This window comes from Budorcas taxicolor, chromosome 5, assembly GCF_023091745.1.
Source record: "Budorcas taxicolor isolate Tak-1 chromosome 5, Takin1.1, whole genome shotgun sequence".
Taxonomy (NCBI): domain Eukaryota; kingdom Metazoa; phylum Chordata; class Mammalia; order Artiodactyla; family Bovidae; genus Budorcas; species Budorcas taxicolor.
The window spans coordinates 109,722,356-109,741,751 of record NC_068914.1 but is presented as its reverse complement, the minus strand read 5'-3'; the positions used below and the strand labels follow the sequence as shown (position 1 = coordinate 109,741,751).

Here is a 19,396-nt window from a genome sequence, read left to right as displayed (position 1 = left end):
CTGCCTACAAAAGCCTACAACCCAACTTTGTAAGCACAATTAAGAGAAGGAGCCTAAAACAATGGATTCTTAACTAGGTTAGGTTATATCTAGCCTAGAATGAATAAAGAGGCTAGAATTCCTTTACTTAACCAAATCCCAAAAGATGATTGAATCCGCCTGCAATGCAGGAGACCCTGGTTCGATTCCTGGGTCAGAAGGATCCCCTGGAGAAGGCATAGGCTACCCAGTCCTGTATTCTTGGGCTTCCGTGGTGGCTCAATGGTAAAGAATCTGCCTGCAATGCAGAAGACCTGGGTTCGACCCCTGGGTTGGAAAGATCCACTGGAGAAGTACATGGCAATCCACTATTCTTGCCTGGAGAATCCCCACAGACAGAGAAGCCTGGCTGGCTACAGTCTATGGGGTCACAACGAATCGGACACATCTGAGAGATCTAAGCACAGCATCACTCCTGGGGGAAGTGGGGAGCAGGGTAGGGGGTATTTAAATTTATTTTCCCACTATGCTGAACCAATACTATACTCCTCTAATTGTTCATCCTGAAGCAGAGCAGAAAGAAAAACAAAGAAATAGGAACACAGTCTTCTCATTTCCCCCACCTAAGAACTGATTCATGATAAAAGTGACTTTCTAGTTATCTGCTATGAAAACAAAGATAACTATTAAAAGATTCTTAAAGACTTTTTAATTTAATGGCTATATGCAGGTGGCATTTAAAATGCCTGACTCTTCAAATCAGTATTCGTTACAATTTACTTGCTTTGTCTCCAGAATTTAGTACAATAAGTGAAATCCAATGAGAGAAACTCTAGAGGAAGGATTATATATTCCACAGGATTTCTGGCAGTTGTCCAAAACTTCTAGATATTGTTTTTAACAGCCCTGGAAATTCACTTAAGTTGTGAGTGGCACTGCTGTCAGGAGCTATGGATGATTGATGAACAGTAATGATCAAGGATTCTAGGAGATGGAGAGACACTCCCACTTTTCTGTTAACTAGAAATTACATCTCATAGCATTATATTTCTTTTCTTTTTTAAAGAGCACTTAAAAAATTTTTTGTCAATCGTCCGACTTAGGATAACGTTTCTATAGTTCTCTACTGCTGCTGCTGCTAAGTCGCTTCAGTCGTGTCCGACTCTGTGCAACCCGATAGACGGCAGCCAACCAGGCTCCCCCATCCCTGGGATTCTCCAGGCAAGAACACTGGAGTGGGTTGCCATTTCCTTCTCCAATGCATAGTTTTCTGTGTAGATACATATGCTAAACCTCATTCAATCTTTGTATTCACCACAAGGCCTAGCATAGTATCTGGCACTTTTTTTTTTAATTAACGAATAACTTAGCTGCATATATAACACACCAGACTAAGCAGGGATAAACTCAAACAGACCCCACGGTTTACTTTTTTATTTTGGAGTGGGGGCAGACTGGAGGTAGGTAGTTAAGACTGCTAGACTACAGCCTTGCTCCACCCGACCCCGCCTTGTTTGACGTCACAATCCGGAGCTGGAACTACCATTCCCAGAATGCCGTGCGAATGGGCCGGCTCTCTGGAAGGCGCCGAGTGATTGGCGGGAGGAGGCGTTTCCTTCCGGCGTTTCCCCGGACCGGGAGGCGTGGACTAGGAGAGGCGTTCGGACGCTATTACCGTGTTGGGCGGGCCGGGCTGGGGAGGGGTTTGGGGGTGAGCCCTGAGTCCCCCGCCCGCTGAGGAGATGGATGAGGATGGGCTTCCTCTCATGGGCTCAGGCATAGACCTAACTAAGGTTTGTAAAGATGGAGTTGGATTTCGGCGACCTGGGAGGAGGATGGGGAAGGGACGCTGGGTTCCCAGAAAGACCCCACCACTCTGCCCAACCCTGGCCTGTGCGTGTCTTCCCCCTCTCTTGGGAGGGAGGGTTCCACAGTTCACCTTAAAAAGGGGTTCTTCCCGAGCCTTCTAAGGTGGGGCGGGAGTAGTATGCCTCTCCTCTCCTTCCCTTCCCGAGTCACGAGTTCTTATGTTCAAGGGTAAGAACTCTTACCTGTTCCGACCTCTTTTATATTTGGCCCTTCCAGTTTTTCGTGTGTTTGTGTGTGTTGCCTTTACCTGCGAAAGTTCGCATCTGTGAATCCAGAACCCGTTCTCAAACTTTGCAGTCTCTGTCATTTTGGACACCCCACCCCCACAGTTTAGGAAAACAAGTTAATGACTATTCGCAGTACTTCCAGTAACTGTATCACACAGGAGAACGCCTCCTTATTATTAATATCAAGGTGATTTCGTGCTGTACGTTTCGTCCTGTACGGATCATGTTTATTTTTACGTAAAACAGGTGCCAGCTATTCAACAGAAAAGAACGGTGGCTTTTCTAAACCAGTTTGTGGTGCACACTGTACAGTTCCTCAACCGCTTTTCTACAGTTTGTGAGGAGGTAGGTCCTTTGATACTGGTTGAATGAGTGGCCCAATGTCACCTTGCACTTTAGAAGGTAACAAATGAGTAAAGTAAGAATTAATGGTGTATGCAATCATGTACTATGACCTCTTGTCCCCGTTATTGTGTTGACATAGCTTAAATCCTCTTTGATTCTATTACCGTCAGTTCCTACAGCCCATCTCTGCTGAATGAACTTTCTGGAGGCTTTGTGAAATAGTTCAGTAAGGTTTATTGTGATTAAACAACAAAAGCAGTTCCAAGATTTCACAAAAACTTTTTTTTTTAAATTTTGAAGTTGGTTATGTTTCTCTTACCCGAAGGATTGCATTTTAAATATATACTGTTTCAGTTTCTATTAAAATTATGTTACATTGCTTCATGGAAAAGATGATTGGGGAGGTAGCCTAGAAACATAACTTGGGCATCAAATATCATGATAGAAGTAAAAATACTTTCTGCAAATGAGTTGTGAATTAAGGATCAAGTAACCCAGTGACCCAGGTGGCACAGTGGTAAAAGAGTCTGTCTGCCAGTGCAGGAGACATGGGCTTGATCCCTGGGTAGGGAAGATCCCCTGGACTAGGAAATGGCAACCCACTCCAGTATTCTTGCCTGGGAAATCCCGTGGATAGAGGAGCCTGGTGGGCCACAGTTCATGGGGTCGCAAAGGGTCGGAAACAACAGCATGCACACACAACCCAGTGACAGGTTAGGTACCATATCCAGGGACACCTGTCTTAACAAAAAACTAAGAGTGGGAAGGAAAATGGGAAGCATGACTTGAAATTGGTTTGAAGAAAGGAGAAAAAGAGGACAAGGAAGTGGGACAGTCATCTAAAACCAAAAGGTGTTCTTGATCAGTTTTCTTTACTACTTGAGGATCATGTAAAACCTTAGGGCTCCACTTTGGGGTCATGAACTACCTGAGTGCTGAAATTTCTGTTCATCATTTGAGTATCCCCCACGATCCAGTCCTTGAATGAGACTGTTCATAGAGGGATGGTTGCTGCCTAAAAAGTGTAGGAATATAGATGTCCTTGGGGCCATTATTCTGTGTTAAGAACAGGATACACTTATATATACTTTAATATATTAAAATCATTGTGCTCAGTCCATAGGCTAGAGGAAATTCCCACACAGATAGGACAGTATTTCTCCATAAGCTTGCAAATTCTACTTTACAAAAGTTCAGTGACCACTTAAAATTAAATACCCCTGCTGTGGGGAATCCCCAATGGCTCAGCTGAATCTGCTAGCAGTGCAGGAGACGGGAGACGCAGGTTTGATCCCTAGGTGGGGAAGATCCCCTGGAGGAAGAAAATAGCAACCCACTCCAGTATTCTTGCCCAAAGTATCTCACGGACAGAGGAGCCTGATGGGCTTCAGTCCACAGGGTATCAAAGAGTCAGGTCTCTGAGAGTTGAGCCTCAAAGAATTGGACACAACTGAGCACACATACAGATAAAGTATAACAAAAACTGTCTTGTTGATTGCTTATCCATTATCAAAGCCTCATGATTCATTCTTTCCTCCCTTCTGTTCCTCTCTCAACTACCCCCCTCCAACTGTTTTGACTATATCACTATTTCCTGCTTCTTCCTTGAACCCCAGAAAAAACTTTTTGACAAAAATTCATGAAATTTAAAAGTAGCTAATTGCCTTTTTCTCCTTAATGGATGGTAATTTAGGATTGACTGTCATTCATTTAGAATTCAGCTTGTAGCATTCATCTTGGATGTTTATGTCAATTGTAGACTTTTTACTTGGTGTGATGACAATAATATTTATTGTGTACTTATTCTGTGCTAGGCATTGTGCTAAGTGCTTTACGTGTACTTAATTATCACAGCCCAGACCTTTAAGAAAGGTCCAATTATCTCTTTTTTAGAAATACAGAAACTGAGATGTAGAAAGGCTTAAATCATTTACTTAGTCATTTATTCATGCACTCTTCATATATTTGAGGGCATAGTATTTATAGCTTCAGTAGCTACTTGCCTACATTCAAACAGCTAGAAAGTAAGAGCTGGGATTCCAATTCTGATCTGTTACCTGGTTGCAATCTTCTGTTCTGTTACACCATCTAATTGAATAAGAGGCATGTTTATATCATTTTCAAGTGAGAGATTACACTGTCTTCTTTATAGCTATTTCAAAATTTAGTTTTTAGATTTGTGTTCTCTTCTTTACCGTGCCATTTCTATTTAATATAATGTCTTTTATATAATAAACTCCAGGGATATAATATACATATTCATACATGAAGGGCCATTTTCTCCCAAGTTAAGATGAGTTTCCACACTGGGTTGTTATTTGTTTATAGCAGCTATTAAACCTGTGGTCTTTGTTTAGTTAAAGCCTTAAACAAGGACCAAAACCACTCTGTTTCCCTCCAAAAAAAAAAAAAAATTAAACTTCAGCTATTACTTTTTGAACTTAAAGTGAACTGGAGGGAAAAGAAAACCTGGTGGGTTTTGGTTTGTTTGGGTTTTTTTGTGAGGGGAGAGGCTCTTGGGGGTTTTTTTTGTTTTAACTTTTTCACTTAATCTGCTTTGAACCAAACCCAAACAGTATCTTCAGTCACAGCTAAACTCAAATGAAAATTAAATTTGAAATCAATAGGAGTCTTTCTTCATCACTAATACTGGTTTCAGAATCTTTGATAAAGGGAAAAGTGAAGAAGTTAGCTTTTAAAAAACTTTCTGGATACTGAACTACTTTGTAACTCTTCTAATGACTAGAACCAGGATAGGAGAAAAGTTACAAGATGGAGAAAGGAAAGTAGTTGAATCTGACCCAAGTTACAGAGTTTCTCAGGGTCTGTCTCCTCTTCCCTCACAAGTCTCCAGTAAGCATTTCTATTCTGGTCCTAATCATCCAAATCTTGTGGATTACAAATTTTAAATAGGAAGTACATGGAGAACAGCGCAAGTTCTGCGCATAGCACAGATAAGACTGAGTGGAAGTTTAACCTTATTGTAAATTTTAAAGTTAAAGGTATTCAGCAAACAGGGCAATCAGGTATATTTGACTCAGACTTGTAACATGCCTAAAATACTGGGATTTTAGTCATTTCTAAATATTGTAAAACATTTCTTAAAAAAAAAAAAAACAACTTTAAATACAGGCAAAAGCTCTGAGAATTTTCACATGACCTAAAAAAAAATTTAGTGCTTATCTTCTATGTCCAATTTTTAGGCCCACCATCAGACTTCACCTTAAACCAAATAAGGTTTTGCTGAAAACCCTATTTACTGCTATAACTTTTACAACTGCTTTTAAAACTTTTACAACTGCTGGATTTAAGTGTCAGATGAAGCTCAGTAAAACCATCAGTTGCTTCCCTCTCTGGCTTCTAGGACATACTCAACCCAAAATGACTAATTGTTTCTCTTTTAAAGAACCGGATCTGCAAATGGGATATTTTACAAACCTGAAGTCCCACAGTGCTTTTTTTCCTATGTTCAACTTTTAGCTCCATATTTCTTCCTCTTTTTTTTTTTTTTCCACTTGAGTAAAATGCACAGCCTTGCAAATAAGTAGGTGGTGCATCAAGAACTCTTCAACTTTATCTGAAAAACTAGGAACCTTGTAAATTCCCCTGTTGTCCCAACTCAAGATATGTCAGGTTTGCTTTAAATACTTATAAAGAGGATGGATGGTTAAATGGATGGGAAAGTAGACATACCTTTCTGTTTCCTCTCTGCTGAAACTTTCAAAGGTGGGGACAATTATTGTTATTGATCATGTTACTTATATTCATAGTCATCTACACTTCAGAGTAGTGGTTCTGAACCAGGGAACATTTGGCAATGTCTAGAAACATTTTTCGTTGTTGCAGTTGGGGAATTTTTGTGGCAATTAGTGGGTAGAGGTCAGAAATTCTGCTAACTATCCTATGGTGCACAGGATAGACCTTTACAACAAAGAATTATCCAGCCCAAAATAGAGCCGGTCAATAGAGCTCAGTCAATAGAGCCAAGACTAAGAAACCTGCTTTCTGGTGGTCTAGGAGTTTAGAAGGAAAATGCAGACGACATAAACATCATAGAAATGCGCTTTAGCAGCCCATAAATGAAACCAGGTGTATTTTGTCAAGGGACAGTGGCATTTTAGAAAGTACATATTTATGTGTATTATAACAGTAATTACATGGGAACAGACTCAAAAACATTTATTATGCTGAATAATCTTTGAAAAGCAGAGGTTCTTAATTTTGCCGTGGATCCTTTGGTAGTCTAGTGAAATGAAATTAATGTTTTTAAATGCATAAAATAAAACGTGTGGGATTATAAATGATATCAAGTGCATACTTTAAAATGGAGAAGAACATGGCAACCCACTCCAGTATTCTTGCCTGGAGAATCCCACAGACAGAGGAGCCTAGTAGGTTACAGTCCATGGGGTCGCAAATAGACATGACTGAGCGACTAACACACAACACATATATATGGCTAATTTAATGGTACAGAATAACTAGAGCATGGTAAGCTCTTGCTTCTGGTTTATCTTGGGTTTTAATGGTTGGTTGATTCCTTTTGCTTTTTTAGTATTCTTTTTTTTTTTCCTCTGTTTTAATTCTTCCCAACATTAACTACTTATCTTCCAATTTCATCTTCTTTTCAAACTTGGAAAGTTTGAATTTGGGACTAATTGTATATATTTCTGTGTTTAAGTGATATACAAAGGCAGACCCTGCTCCTTTCTGTTTGGGGCTAGTTTTTAATCCTGTGTTCTATGAAGAATTCCTTCATTCAGCAACAAGTAATTATCAGGCTTCTGTTAAGTGTCAAGTACTGCTCTGGTCACAAGGGGTATAACAGTGAATAAAAAACTCTGTCTTCAGAGGAGTTTACATTCTGGTCCCAGTGATTGATTATGGCTCTGATAATGAGTTTCATAAGACTGAAAATGTAACAGCTTCTCTATGAATACAGTTTTATAAAATAACCATGAAACATCCTAATAAAGATAATTGAATACTTGAGTTTCAATTCTTACTCTTGTAAATAAGAGAGTAGTATATTAGAAAATCACAAATATTTTAACCATAGTTTTTAACTTTATCCTTTTGTTTCTACTCTTTCTTTTTCAGAAACTAGCAGACCTTTCTCTTCGAATCCAGCAAATTGAAACAACTCTCAATATTTTAGATGCAAAGGTTTGTATTTCTGAATAATTTATAGGATAAACTTGCTCTACATATATCAACTTTCTCAGTTGCATTTAACTTTAATTGTATTTAGGAATGAATTCAACTTAGCTCCTGCATCCATGATGTGGTGCAGTGCTTTCATTTGTTTAATATATTATAATTGCAAAGGAAATATCTTCATTATGAACCACTAACTGAGTCTGTTTAAATATACACATGGGTCAAGGTTTCTTTCATTATTTAATCAAAAACATAATGAGTAACATGTTAACAAATTGAATGTTGTATAGTTTGCTTCATTTAATGGAAAACTCACAATTATCTTAATAGTAGTCATAGATAACACAGGAAAAAATTCTGTAAAACTTTACATGTCTCCAGAACAAAATTTGGAGAAAATCTCAGCTATTTTCCATTTGTAAATATATTAAATGCTAGTGAGTAGTACCAGTTCTGATGTCAGATATCACAAAAGGTAACTGTCATATAAAAGCAAAAATGGAAGGTTGTTTCAGTTTGAAAGCTTGCAGGTTTTTTGTGCTTTTCTTGTATATAAAATAATGGAGATGCTAATATATTTTTGTGACTTTGTTCTTTTATCAAAAAAAATTGACCTGAAAAAATATTTATTGACTATTTATAATCCATGGGCTTGCCAAGAGTTGGACACGACTGAGTGACTGAACTGAACTGAAGGAAGTGAAATTACTAATATCTTCTAGCATAGGGATCAGAATGTCTGGTTTATGCTTTCTACATCTTCCTGTGGTCTTCAGCTACTATATTTCCCTCAGAACATTTCTTTAGCTTGTAATTTAGGATATTTGGCCTTGAACATGTTCAAAATAGTTTCTTAGCAGCCATACCCACTTGAAACTATTAGGGCCATAGCCACTGTGCTAAATACTGTCATCAGTCAACAGTTTTCAATGAATATTGTTGCTTTAGATCTTATTGCCATTGTTTTTTCATTATTCTTTATTATGAATATGTATATTATTTTAATGTTTGTGGAATTCTTAAGTTAGAGTCCATGGTCACAAGTTAAGTTGCCATGTGGACAGGTTAACCTTAATTATTTCCATGACCATAGAGTTAATCCTCAAAGTTAGCCAAACATTTGACAGATGTGTGTCACTGATACCAGGATGAAATCAGAAAAGAATGTTTGCATGGATCTTGGAAATCCAACCTAAAATGCTTAACCACTGACATCATGCTCATTTTTTATGTATGGAAACTAACACATTGTAGTAACATAAAGTGATATTACTAAAGAAAGAAGAAAAAAATAAGCTGCATCATATGTTAACAGGTGGCAAGAGTTTTCTCATTTCCCAGATTATTCAAACTTAAAATGTGCTAGCACATTTTGAAGGGGAACAAAATATATTTAATCAAAATCTTTTTACAAATTTGGGATGTAAGTTTTCTCATCCCCTACTGTACAGGTGAGAAAATTGAGGCCTAGGAAGATTTGCACAGGGTTACATATGTTGTCAGAGAAGGCAGTGGCACCCCACTCCAGTACTCTTGCCTGGAAAATCCATGGACGGAGGAGCCTGGTAGGCTGCAGTCCATGGGGTTGCCAAGAGTCGGGCACGACTGAGTGACTTCACTTTCACTTTTTACTTTCATGCATTGGAGAAGGAAGTGGCAATCCACTCCAGTGTTCTTGCCTGGAGAATCTCAGGGACAGGGAAGCCTGGTGGGCTGCCATCTATGGGGTCGCACAGAGTCGGACACGACTGAAGCGACTTAGCAGCAGCAGCAGCAGCAACATATGTTGTGACTTAAACCTTGGCAATCTGACTCCAAAACCCATGCTCTCATTCCTTACACTAGGATTCCTTATTAAAAAAATAATTCCTGAGAAAGAATGGTGACAACCTAAATTAGATTAGTGAAAAATTCTTCAAAAATATTTTATTTGTCAATCCCTTTCACTTTTAAGTAGTTTATGGCATGGAGAATTTCAACCAAAGATGAGATTTTATGAAACCACTTCTATAGCTTTAAAACTTAAGAAAACTATTTGAAACACAACACATACTTAGAAACTTACTCTTTAAAGATCTAATATTATCCTCATATACCAACATTAATTTTCTCCTCACAGTTATCATCTATCCCGGGCCTAGATGATGTCACATTTGAAGTATCTCCTGTAAATGTCACTAGGATCACAAATGGAACACATTCTGAAGCTACTTCAGAGCAATCACAGGTATGTGATTAAGTTCCGGGAAGCATGAGCACCTCTTCTTGGGTGAACCAGACAGACCAAATCTGCAGGTTCAAATAAAGAAGTTAAATAAAAATATAGCACTTGACTAATAATATTTTAAACTTTAAGATAAAAAATACAGTTTGAAAAAAGTTATTAGCTTTTCATTTTGTTATTCTGAACAGTTTCCTGAAGTTAATATTTTTCTTGCCTATAAAACAGAAATTTGACCTATACAGGACTAGGAATAATCTTGAATATAACTACTTTCTTCAAGTTCCCTCTGGAAATTTTTTTCTTGGTTCTTGTAAGAAATGTGTCTTTTAAATGTTTTAGTATGACATTTTCACACATGAATAAAAATAGAATAGTTCAGTGACTAACCAAGTGCCCGTTACCTGGATTCACCAGTTGAGATTTTGTTGCAATTGCTTCATCTGTCTTTTTTTGTCACTGAAGTGAATTCCAGGCATCATATCTTTTCACCCATGTATAATTCCCTGAGCATCTGTGAAAAGTTCTGACATTTTCTTGTATAACCACAATGCCTTTATCATATACAATATTATGAGCAATAATTCCCTGATAATATCTAACTCTTTGTTACCAAAACTCTGCTCCATGGGCCAGCAACCTACCTGAGAACTTGTTAGAAATACAGAATCTCAGGTTCCACCCTAGACCCACTGAGTCAGAATTTTCATTTTAATTAGATCCGTATGTGATTTGAAGGCTCTTAAAATTTGAGAGGTCCTAATCTAAGAAACACCACTTGTCTCAAAAAGCGTGTTTGGGGAGTTGATTTGTTCAAATCAGCGTCCTTGTAAGGCCTGCACTCTATGTTTGGCTCTTATGTTTTAATGTTCATTTATGCTCTGTAAAAATTTAAATTGTATATTACTTTTTATTTCAAGAAATAAAAATTCTTCATTGTTTAAGAATAATTGCTAGTGTATCTCAGTGAGGTATTAAAATCCAAAATAAGATAATCACTAAAATGGTGGTCTAACAAGTAATACCAAACAAACAGACTTCCTATGTATATGGAATTTTGCATTTGTACCTGGAGGTACTTTTTATGGGATATCTTTTAGATCATTATGACGTTGACTGTGATTATAATACCTCCCATGTAAAGGTTTCTGACTGTATGTGTGGTGTGTTAAGTGCTTTTTATAAATTAACTCATTTAATTCTCACAACAGCCCTATGAAGTAAATACTTTTATCAGTTCTATTAATACTTTACAGGTATGTCAAATGAGATACACAGAGGTTAACTTGTTGAAGGTCAGACAATAAATGTAAGAACTAGAATTTTTACCCAAACAACCTGGTGTCAAGAATCCTATCTCTTATCTCCTACACTGCACTGTCTCTAGCACCTGTGTTGAATTCATAAAACATAACTCACTCCATATTCTTGCATGGAAAATTTCATGGACAGAGGAGTCTGGCGGGCTATAGTCCATGGGATCACAAAAAGTCGGCCACAACTGAGCAACTGAGCACATGTGGTCCAAAGCTCTGTGTGGGAGGAGCTAAAATTTAGAAATATTGTATATTTGGTGGATGAATTAGATGACTGTTTACTTAACAGTTAGGGCTTCCCTGATAGCTCAATTTTAAAGAATCCACCTGCAATGCAGGAGACCCCAGTTTGATTCCTGGGTTGGGAGGATCTCCTGGAGATGGGAAAGGCTACCCACTCCAGTATTCTGGCCTAGAGATTTCCATGGACTTCTCTGGCCTAGAGAGGTCTATGGGGTTGCAAAGAGTCAGACATGACTGAATGACTTTTGCTTCACTTCGCTTTACTTAACAATTAGGTATTAGAAAATTTAACATCCATTTAATTAATATAACAAATTCCATTGTGATGATCACTGGAATATATATAATATACAAAAATAAATTCAAATGTTTAGAGGAGTTTTAACTTTACAAGGTTTTATCAATTAAAGATAAACCATCCTTTTTCTAAAACAAGGCATATGTAAAAGCTATTACATGTTTCCATTCTACCTAGTAGGTATTCTTTGGTGGATACTAGCCATTATTATATTTCTATAAATTTATAAAATGATATCTGACTTTCAGTATTAACTTTTCCAGGTGTTACTGTGCACACCCATATATAATATGTATTTAAAACTTGTACAATTGTGTTGGTCTTGCCTATTTAAAGTCTCAAAAAATTGATTATAAGTAATCACAACTGAATTATCTAAAATTCAGAATTACTTGACATTCTGGCAATTTTATTGAAAAATAGTTATTAATTCATTGGAGGATTTATGAAGTACTGTTGGCTTCCTGAATTTAAAAAATATGATAAAGTTGTATATTGATTGGCTTAATATAACTGTTCAGCATGTTCTTAATATTGAAATCAACTCTTTATTTCTCTCCGTTGTTTTTAATTGGTATATTTTATATAAAATATTTTGAAATGGACTGAAGTATTGCTTAACACAGAATTTCCATTGACATTACAGTCAACTTGCTTATCAGTTAAAAGATAATCATGAACTTTTTTTTAAATCATCCATTCATTGCAATCTCCAATCTATATATGAGTCAAAGACCCAAGGTTTGCATACTGATTTTTCTGCACCTTTAATTTCATGGCTCAGATCTTATCATTACTCACAGTAGAACATCTAATTGTACAGATTGAGATTAATTTCAGAATAAAATGAAGGACAGTTGAGAGATACGGTAGAAGATTTAATGGGTCATACAAATACCAAAGGTGTAAGACCTGATATAATTAAACCTTGTTGAGGTCTTGGTTATTAGGCTGAAGTTAAAGGCTGAGTTTTAAAATCTAGTGGTCTTATATGTAATTACCATTTGCTCCACTGTGCTATTGTATGAGTTTATTGTCCTTATTTTTTTAAAAGCATACATGGGTCTTGTTGAAATTTTTTGTTTAATTAAATGTTTTGGATGTTTTGTAATTAATGCATTTTGCAGATGGATGTGTATATGTATATACATATTTACACACACACACATATATGCAGTTTTGTACGCTTGACACTGTCATATAACTGGAGTAACCTAAAGAATTTGGGGATATTTTACTTGCTTCAGCATTTAAAAGAGATTTAATCTATATTTGAATTATCTGGGGGAAAACCTTAACATATAATTTATATTCTAATAACTATGAATACTGAAAGATTTTTTTTATTTATTTATACTTCAACAGAGATATGCAGACATAAAGTTGATATCATTCAGTTAAGGAACTACCCTTAATGCTAACATACAGTAAGTCACTAAGTGGACTTACTATAAATGTTTAAGTTGATAGAAAAATCAAGAACTATATACAGACAATCTTGGCTTTGCACTTAAATAAAGATAGGATTCCAGTTTGGATGAGTTACCGTTTACACGGTACCATGCAAAGTTGAGAACTGCCTATATGATGAAACCATTTTTATCCAAATTCTTCATTATAAGTAGTATTTATGATCTTAACCACTCTTTGGAGAATATTAATAATTCCATAAGTAGCTGAAATATATATAAACATAATTTTGTTTGAGAAATGAGCTTCTCTTCCACAAATTCTCCAGGCCTTGCCTTTAGAGATGTTAGAATAGCCATATCCACTTAGAACAAGATTGTTCAGTGAATGAGAAGTATAATTGTGTAGATGGTATAGATACCTAGAAAACCGATTTTCTGTCCACTGGAGTTGAACAATTGACAAATCAAATAGCTTTACTAGCTTTACTAAAAGTTTTATTAAAATAATAGGTCCATCAATAATTCATGTTTTGTATCCATACTCGAGGGACAAGTAAAGCAGAATTTTAATTTTTAATGCCTTGAATATGTTTGCACTTTTGTGGGAACAATATAGTGTTGACATTACATGTAACTTCCTCTGCAATCTTATTTAAGTATTTGTAAATATTTGGAAACATATATCCTGTAATTAAATTATTGGTATTTAAATTTAGAATATGATTTTTTCTGATATTGTTTGCTTTAGAATAATAAAAAGAAACATCCCTTTTAAGTAACATGATGGACCCCTTTTGTGAATTGTCTAAAGATTTATACACCATGCTTTCTACAGCAGAACAGTTTACAAGACTCTGGACCACAGGAAAGTGAAGTAACACCAGAAAATATCTTAACTGTAGCCAAGGATCCAAGATATGCCAGATATCTCAAAATGGTTCAAGTGGTAAGCTGATTTGGTCTATCTTCTCTGTCTTGCAGCCTCCTTTGAAATTCTTAACCCTGGAGGTTTCATTGTTATTTTTTCAATCTGAGAAAACTGCTAAACCAAGTGACCAAGTTTTCTATCCTCTTACTTCTTTCCTATGTTTAATGAATGCCCTGATAAAGAGTAAGCAAAAGTCAAATCTTTCTAATGAAAACTGATCTCACACTTCAAATTAATATAGTTTGATATAGATTTATGTAAACTTTTTACCTTTCATAATCTTTGCAAATCTTGGATGTATATCAGAAGAATGAAAGTGAATTATTCACTTAGTACATCACACAGCTTAATTTCCTATATTCTAACACATGGGTTTTTTGTGTATTTTTATTCTGAATTTCACCTATCAATAGTTCGGTTCACAGAAAAGAGCATAAGTTACTTGGCATATAAAGTAATGCTTTTAATATTATGACTTGAGAATGGGTAATTTTTCTAAGAAATCATCATTACATGGTATGATGCAAAAAAATATAACACAATATTTGCTGTTTTGTAGAAGAAGTTAGTTTCTTTTCATTCCTGTAGAAAGTCCTATTACAGCAGTGGAAGGAGCTAACTGTCCTTTTTCAGTTGATCAAAAAATTAATGCTTTTGTAAAATTTTATTATCAGGCACAAGAAGTATACTAACATTAAATAAGAACAGTTTTGCTGACCTTGGCATTATCACCAAAATAATTTAAAAACAAAGACTATCTGACAACTAGAAAGAGTAGATTGGCTTATTGAGAAGCTACAGTGGTGACAATGGAGAAAAGAAAGTGCGTTCACTTTTTCTAACTATCAGAAGAAATGGCTTTGTCACTTTCAAAATTCTTCATTGGCAGTCAAAACTCTGGGTTTTAGGCTTTGAGGAGAGAAAAACAGACTTTGGAGTGAAAATATATAAATTTTTTAAACTAATAAAGATAAAATGGCACTAGTTTGAGTGTGAATCATGATGAATGAATTTTTAAAACTAGAACCGATGAAAGCTTAAGCTAAGCTTAAAATATGAACTGTTAAAAACTATGTCTCTGACTCTTTCAAACAAAAGAAAACTCAAAAGTTTTAGAGTAACTCTGAAAGGCTTTTTATTTAATCTCTTCTTGCCTAACTGATATAATTAGGAAATAGTAAAATCTGCTTTGTATCTGTAAGACTACCTTGAAATATTTAATGAAAGACCCAATCTTAGGGTAACTGTTATATTCTTAATACATTGCCTCAAATTTTACAAGAACTTGAAAAACTCTCAATCTCCTTTTTCAGTGTAAATTCATTGTCCATTTAGTCCACAAATATTTATTAAACACTTGTTCTAAAGTACCATATTAAGTATTGTCTAGATTTATTTAGCCAGCTAAGGTTTCCAGACACCACTTGACATTTTTATTTTGTTATTAATTACTTAGACAACTTTCACTGCTTTTCAGAATCTCATATATAACATATATGTTTGTATCTATATCTGTAAATGGATTCTTTACATATTCATTCTTCTAATCATATAGCTATCATCTCACTAGGAATAACAGTCAAAGTCCTTCACAGGCCTGTGAGATCTTATACAATTCAGCTCCCTTATTACCTTTTTAATCTCTTTATCTTCACTCACTGTGCTCCAGCTCTATAGGCCTCCGTGGTGTTCCTTAAATAAATCGATGGACAGTTGCCTAACTCAGGGCCATTGCATCTGTTCTCTCTCCCTGAAACACTTTTCCCGAATATCTTTAACATTTTTTTCCTTTTATTACTTCAAATATTTGCAGCAATATTACCTTCTTTCTGGTCCCACTCCCTTGACTCCTTCCCAACTGTATTTTTCTTCATATGACCATTCAATTATGTGCAAAATACTACATATTTTGCATACATTATTGGTGTCTCTCCTGCTTCTAGAATATAAACTCCACAAGGATGGGGAATTTTTTGTTTACTTTAGTATTCCCAGATCCTAGAACCATACCAGGCACATAGGATACACCTATGAATGAAAATGAAATGCCAGTTTAACCTTTGATAGGTTTTGGTGATAGATTACTTTTTTTACACTAGCTCAGTGGTCTTCAGAGTAAGAAACTTTCTGGATACAGGTTGCTAGTTCCCACCCATTAAACGAGAATCTCTGCAGTTGGGACTTGGAGCCAGAGCATATGTGTTTTGGAAAATGCTCTTCTGATTAAGAACTGTTTACAAATATTTTACACTGTTTTATAACATCATTCAAGTAATTTTTATCTAAAAACATTTAAGAAGCAATAAATTGTTGTTTTTCTTATTTTTAAAAATACTTCCTTATTTTTTAAACTATTTTTTAAAACTGTAGTTTTTTTAACTATCTTATTCTACAGTGGTACCTGGCTCTTAGCTCAAGCGCATCCTTTTTGTTTGGTGTGGCCATGAGCAGGAGTTTAATTTCTTCTGCCTCAGTGTTTTTGCTGTTTTTAACCCAACATTCTTGATTTTAGTCCTCTGCCTCCTCCTGCCTTTGGTACGGGTGTTTCTAATTCCTAAACATTTCCAGGGTTCTGGAAGTGCTGCTTCTTTGTGGTATCCTCCTCTTCAGGCACATGGACTTGGCCTTCCTTTGCTCTGCTAAGTCATCATTCTTTTATCTGCTTTTAATTTCCATTTATTGTGGTTCATGGATGCCTCTTAGTCATTAAAATTGGAGTTCATGTTATTTCTTTTTTGCCTTAGTATTTGGGGGTAATAATTTTCAAGAAGAAAGCAGGGACCAACATCTTTGCTTTGAAATTATAAGTTCATCCAAGTTAAATTTAATTTTATTGTTTTTAGTTCATTGTGCCAACCTGTATCCCAGAACCTTATTACCCAACTTTTGTATCCTATTGCTCCCTGTCCTACATTTCATTCTTCAGAGAAAACCACAAAACTTTCTCAATATAAGCTCCATGCTTTTCCACCTCTGGATCTCGATCCTCCTCTTGATCACTACCTGTCCAAATTCTACTCATCTGACACATTCCTATGAACACTTTGACTAAATTACCTAGGATCCTGAACCCACTGACATATAAAGCCAGAGGTGATGTCTCCCTTCATTTATCTGTTCAACCACTTATCTGTTATTTTTTTTATCAACTTCAAATCTTGTTCCTTGATAATTTAAAAATATCTTTATCTACTGTGTTGAAAAGAAAATCATGAGCAAAAGGCCTATGCCTTGACCAATCTTTATATTCACTTTAACACCTTGCTTATAAGGTTGCTCAATCAATATCTGTTTTGTTGTTGTTGTTCTTTTTTGTTTTTGTTTGACCACACTGAGTGGCATGTGGGATCATACTACCCTAGTCAGGGATCAAGCCACCACCTCCTGAAGTGGAAGTGTGGAGTCTTAACCACTGGACCACCAGGGAAGTCCCAATATTTGTTGAATGTACTATTTTATCCTGCATATTAACTCTTTCCCAATTTGTATCCGCTGGAAGTGTATAAATGTCCTATTTTTTCAAGTTATTGATTTAAAATATTTTATAGACCCAAACCAAAGATAGACCCTCAAGGTTGATGTGAACTTGCTGATCGTTACTCTTCAGATGACAGTTACTAAGCTATCTATAAATCCACTATTTTTCCTGTCTCCTAAGAATATCATGAGTGACCTTCAAAATATCCAACTGCAGATGTGGCAGCTTGTTTGACAGAGCCCAGAATTGTCTTCCATTGGCATGGTCACTCTAGACTTCTTGTCACTTCTGCATCATCATTCAGTTCTGGCTTTTTGTTTAAACTTAAGTATGAAATCATTAAATCAGTTCCTCTCATTGCTTCCTTTGTTGAAGGATGCAGGAGAAGGCAATGGCAACCCACTCCAGTACTCTTGCCTGGCAAATCCCATGGACGGAGGAGCCTGGTGGGCTGCAGTCCATGGGGTCGCTAAGAGTCGGGCATGACTGAGCGTCTTCACTTTCACTTTTCACTTTCATGCATTGGAGAAGGAAATAGCAACCCACTCCAGTATTCTTGCCTGGAGAATCCCAGGGACAGAGGAGCCTAGAGGGCTGCCGTCTATGGGGTCGCACAGAGTCGGACACGACTGAAGTGACTTAGCAGCAGCAGCAGCAGTTTTCAACAGGGTAACTTAGGGGTCTGTCAGATGCTCTGATTTGAATGAAATTAAAGCTGCCAGTACATATAAAGAGCTAATGTCACCTGCCCATCATGGTTGTATCTTATCCTTGTGTTTGTTTGCAACCTGTTTCAGGAAAACTTGACCTAAATCCTCCATCTGATCAGGCAACCAAAAAGTATGTCCCCTCTGGTAATACAGCCTTTACCTTATTTTAACTTAGCTTGATGATTCCTTTATCCCATGTTCAAGAATCTCCATGTAGTTTATATGAATTGGTTTAAAGGTATTTTGGTTTAAAGGTATCTTCTGCTTTTCCATTATATAACATTGTAACATACTCCTTTCAAATGTCAGTTGCCATTCATGAATTCCTTCCCACTAATGTTAGTCCCTGAAATTTACTTACTTTGAAATTTCAAGTTTGCTATGTACAGATACACACACACACTTTTTTTTAGGTGGTTGGATTTGTTTTCTATTTGTTTATATCTTTTAACTTGATACTTCTTCTACTTTATTTTTCTCTCCTATGATGTTGTGATTGTTCGTAGTCTCAGAGTTTTAGTTGAGGAGTTTTCTTATCCTTTGATTTCAGTTTAAAGCCCCTTGATCATACCTGTGGGTCTTGCTAAGCATAATTTTGGTTCTTCTAAATTACTTAACACTTTTCCAGGAGTATAATCATTCCAGTGTCATAAGTCATCCCCTAAAATATGATTCAGCAACATGTGCATAGCTAGTTGTGGTTCCTTTATCATTGTCTTTACAAAACTATAGCTTTAAAGTACAATACCACCCTCCTTTAGAAAACACCTCACACAAGTGGAGAAGAGTCATTAGAGACCCTTTGCAATCTGTGGCATTGAATCCTTCAGTTTCTGTCATTAGCATGGGAATAATCTAGATAGCTTTGTATCTCTGTACTCCAGGATAGTAAATTAGCTTCCTATTCTAAACAGTTGTTTATTCTTCCAAGATGATTCAGTTCCTTGACAGTGACTGAGAGCAAGGAGTATAAGAAAGAAAAATAAATTTGATGTCAGAGCCTAACCCCAGCTAATTCTAGAGGGTAGCTTTATTAGAAATTATCTTATCAATACTAGAAAATGATTCACTTTCCCAACAAGGTTGTAGATTTTCATTAAAATGCCCATTTTTTTTCTCAATTTCTGAGAGTAAGATTTTCTTGCCTACCCACTTACTAAAAATTTAGTTATTAACATAGAGAAAGACCATATCAGCATAATTCATCAAA

At 36.1% G+C, this 19,396-nt stretch overlaps 1 protein-coding gene across 3 annotated transcripts in view; it reads left to right on the top strand.

Annotated features, from left to right (window-relative positions):
• Window positions 1-1,628: 1,628 nt before the first annotated feature.
• Window positions 1,629-19,396, top strand: part of WASHC3 (WASH complex subunit 3) — a 56,067-nt gene continuing 38,299 nt past the window's right edge. Inside the window, exons 1-5 of one of the 3 annotated variants that reach the window (XM_052640898.1) lie at window positions 1,629-1,772; window positions 2,322-2,420; window positions 7,521-7,586; window positions 9,700-9,807; window positions 13,909-14,016. In XM_052640898.1, coding sequence (XP_052496858.1) covers window positions 1,722-1,772; window positions 2,322-2,420; window positions 7,521-7,586; window positions 9,700-9,807; window positions 13,909-14,016 — 432 coding nt within the window. In that variant the 5' untranslated portion in view covers window positions 1,629-1,721. Of the gene's footprint in view, window positions 1,773-2,321; window positions 2,421-7,520; window positions 7,587-9,699; window positions 9,808-13,905; window positions 14,017-19,396 lie in introns of all 3 variants that reach the window. The other 2 variants (XM_052640897.1, XM_052640899.1) reach the window with 2 other exon arrangements.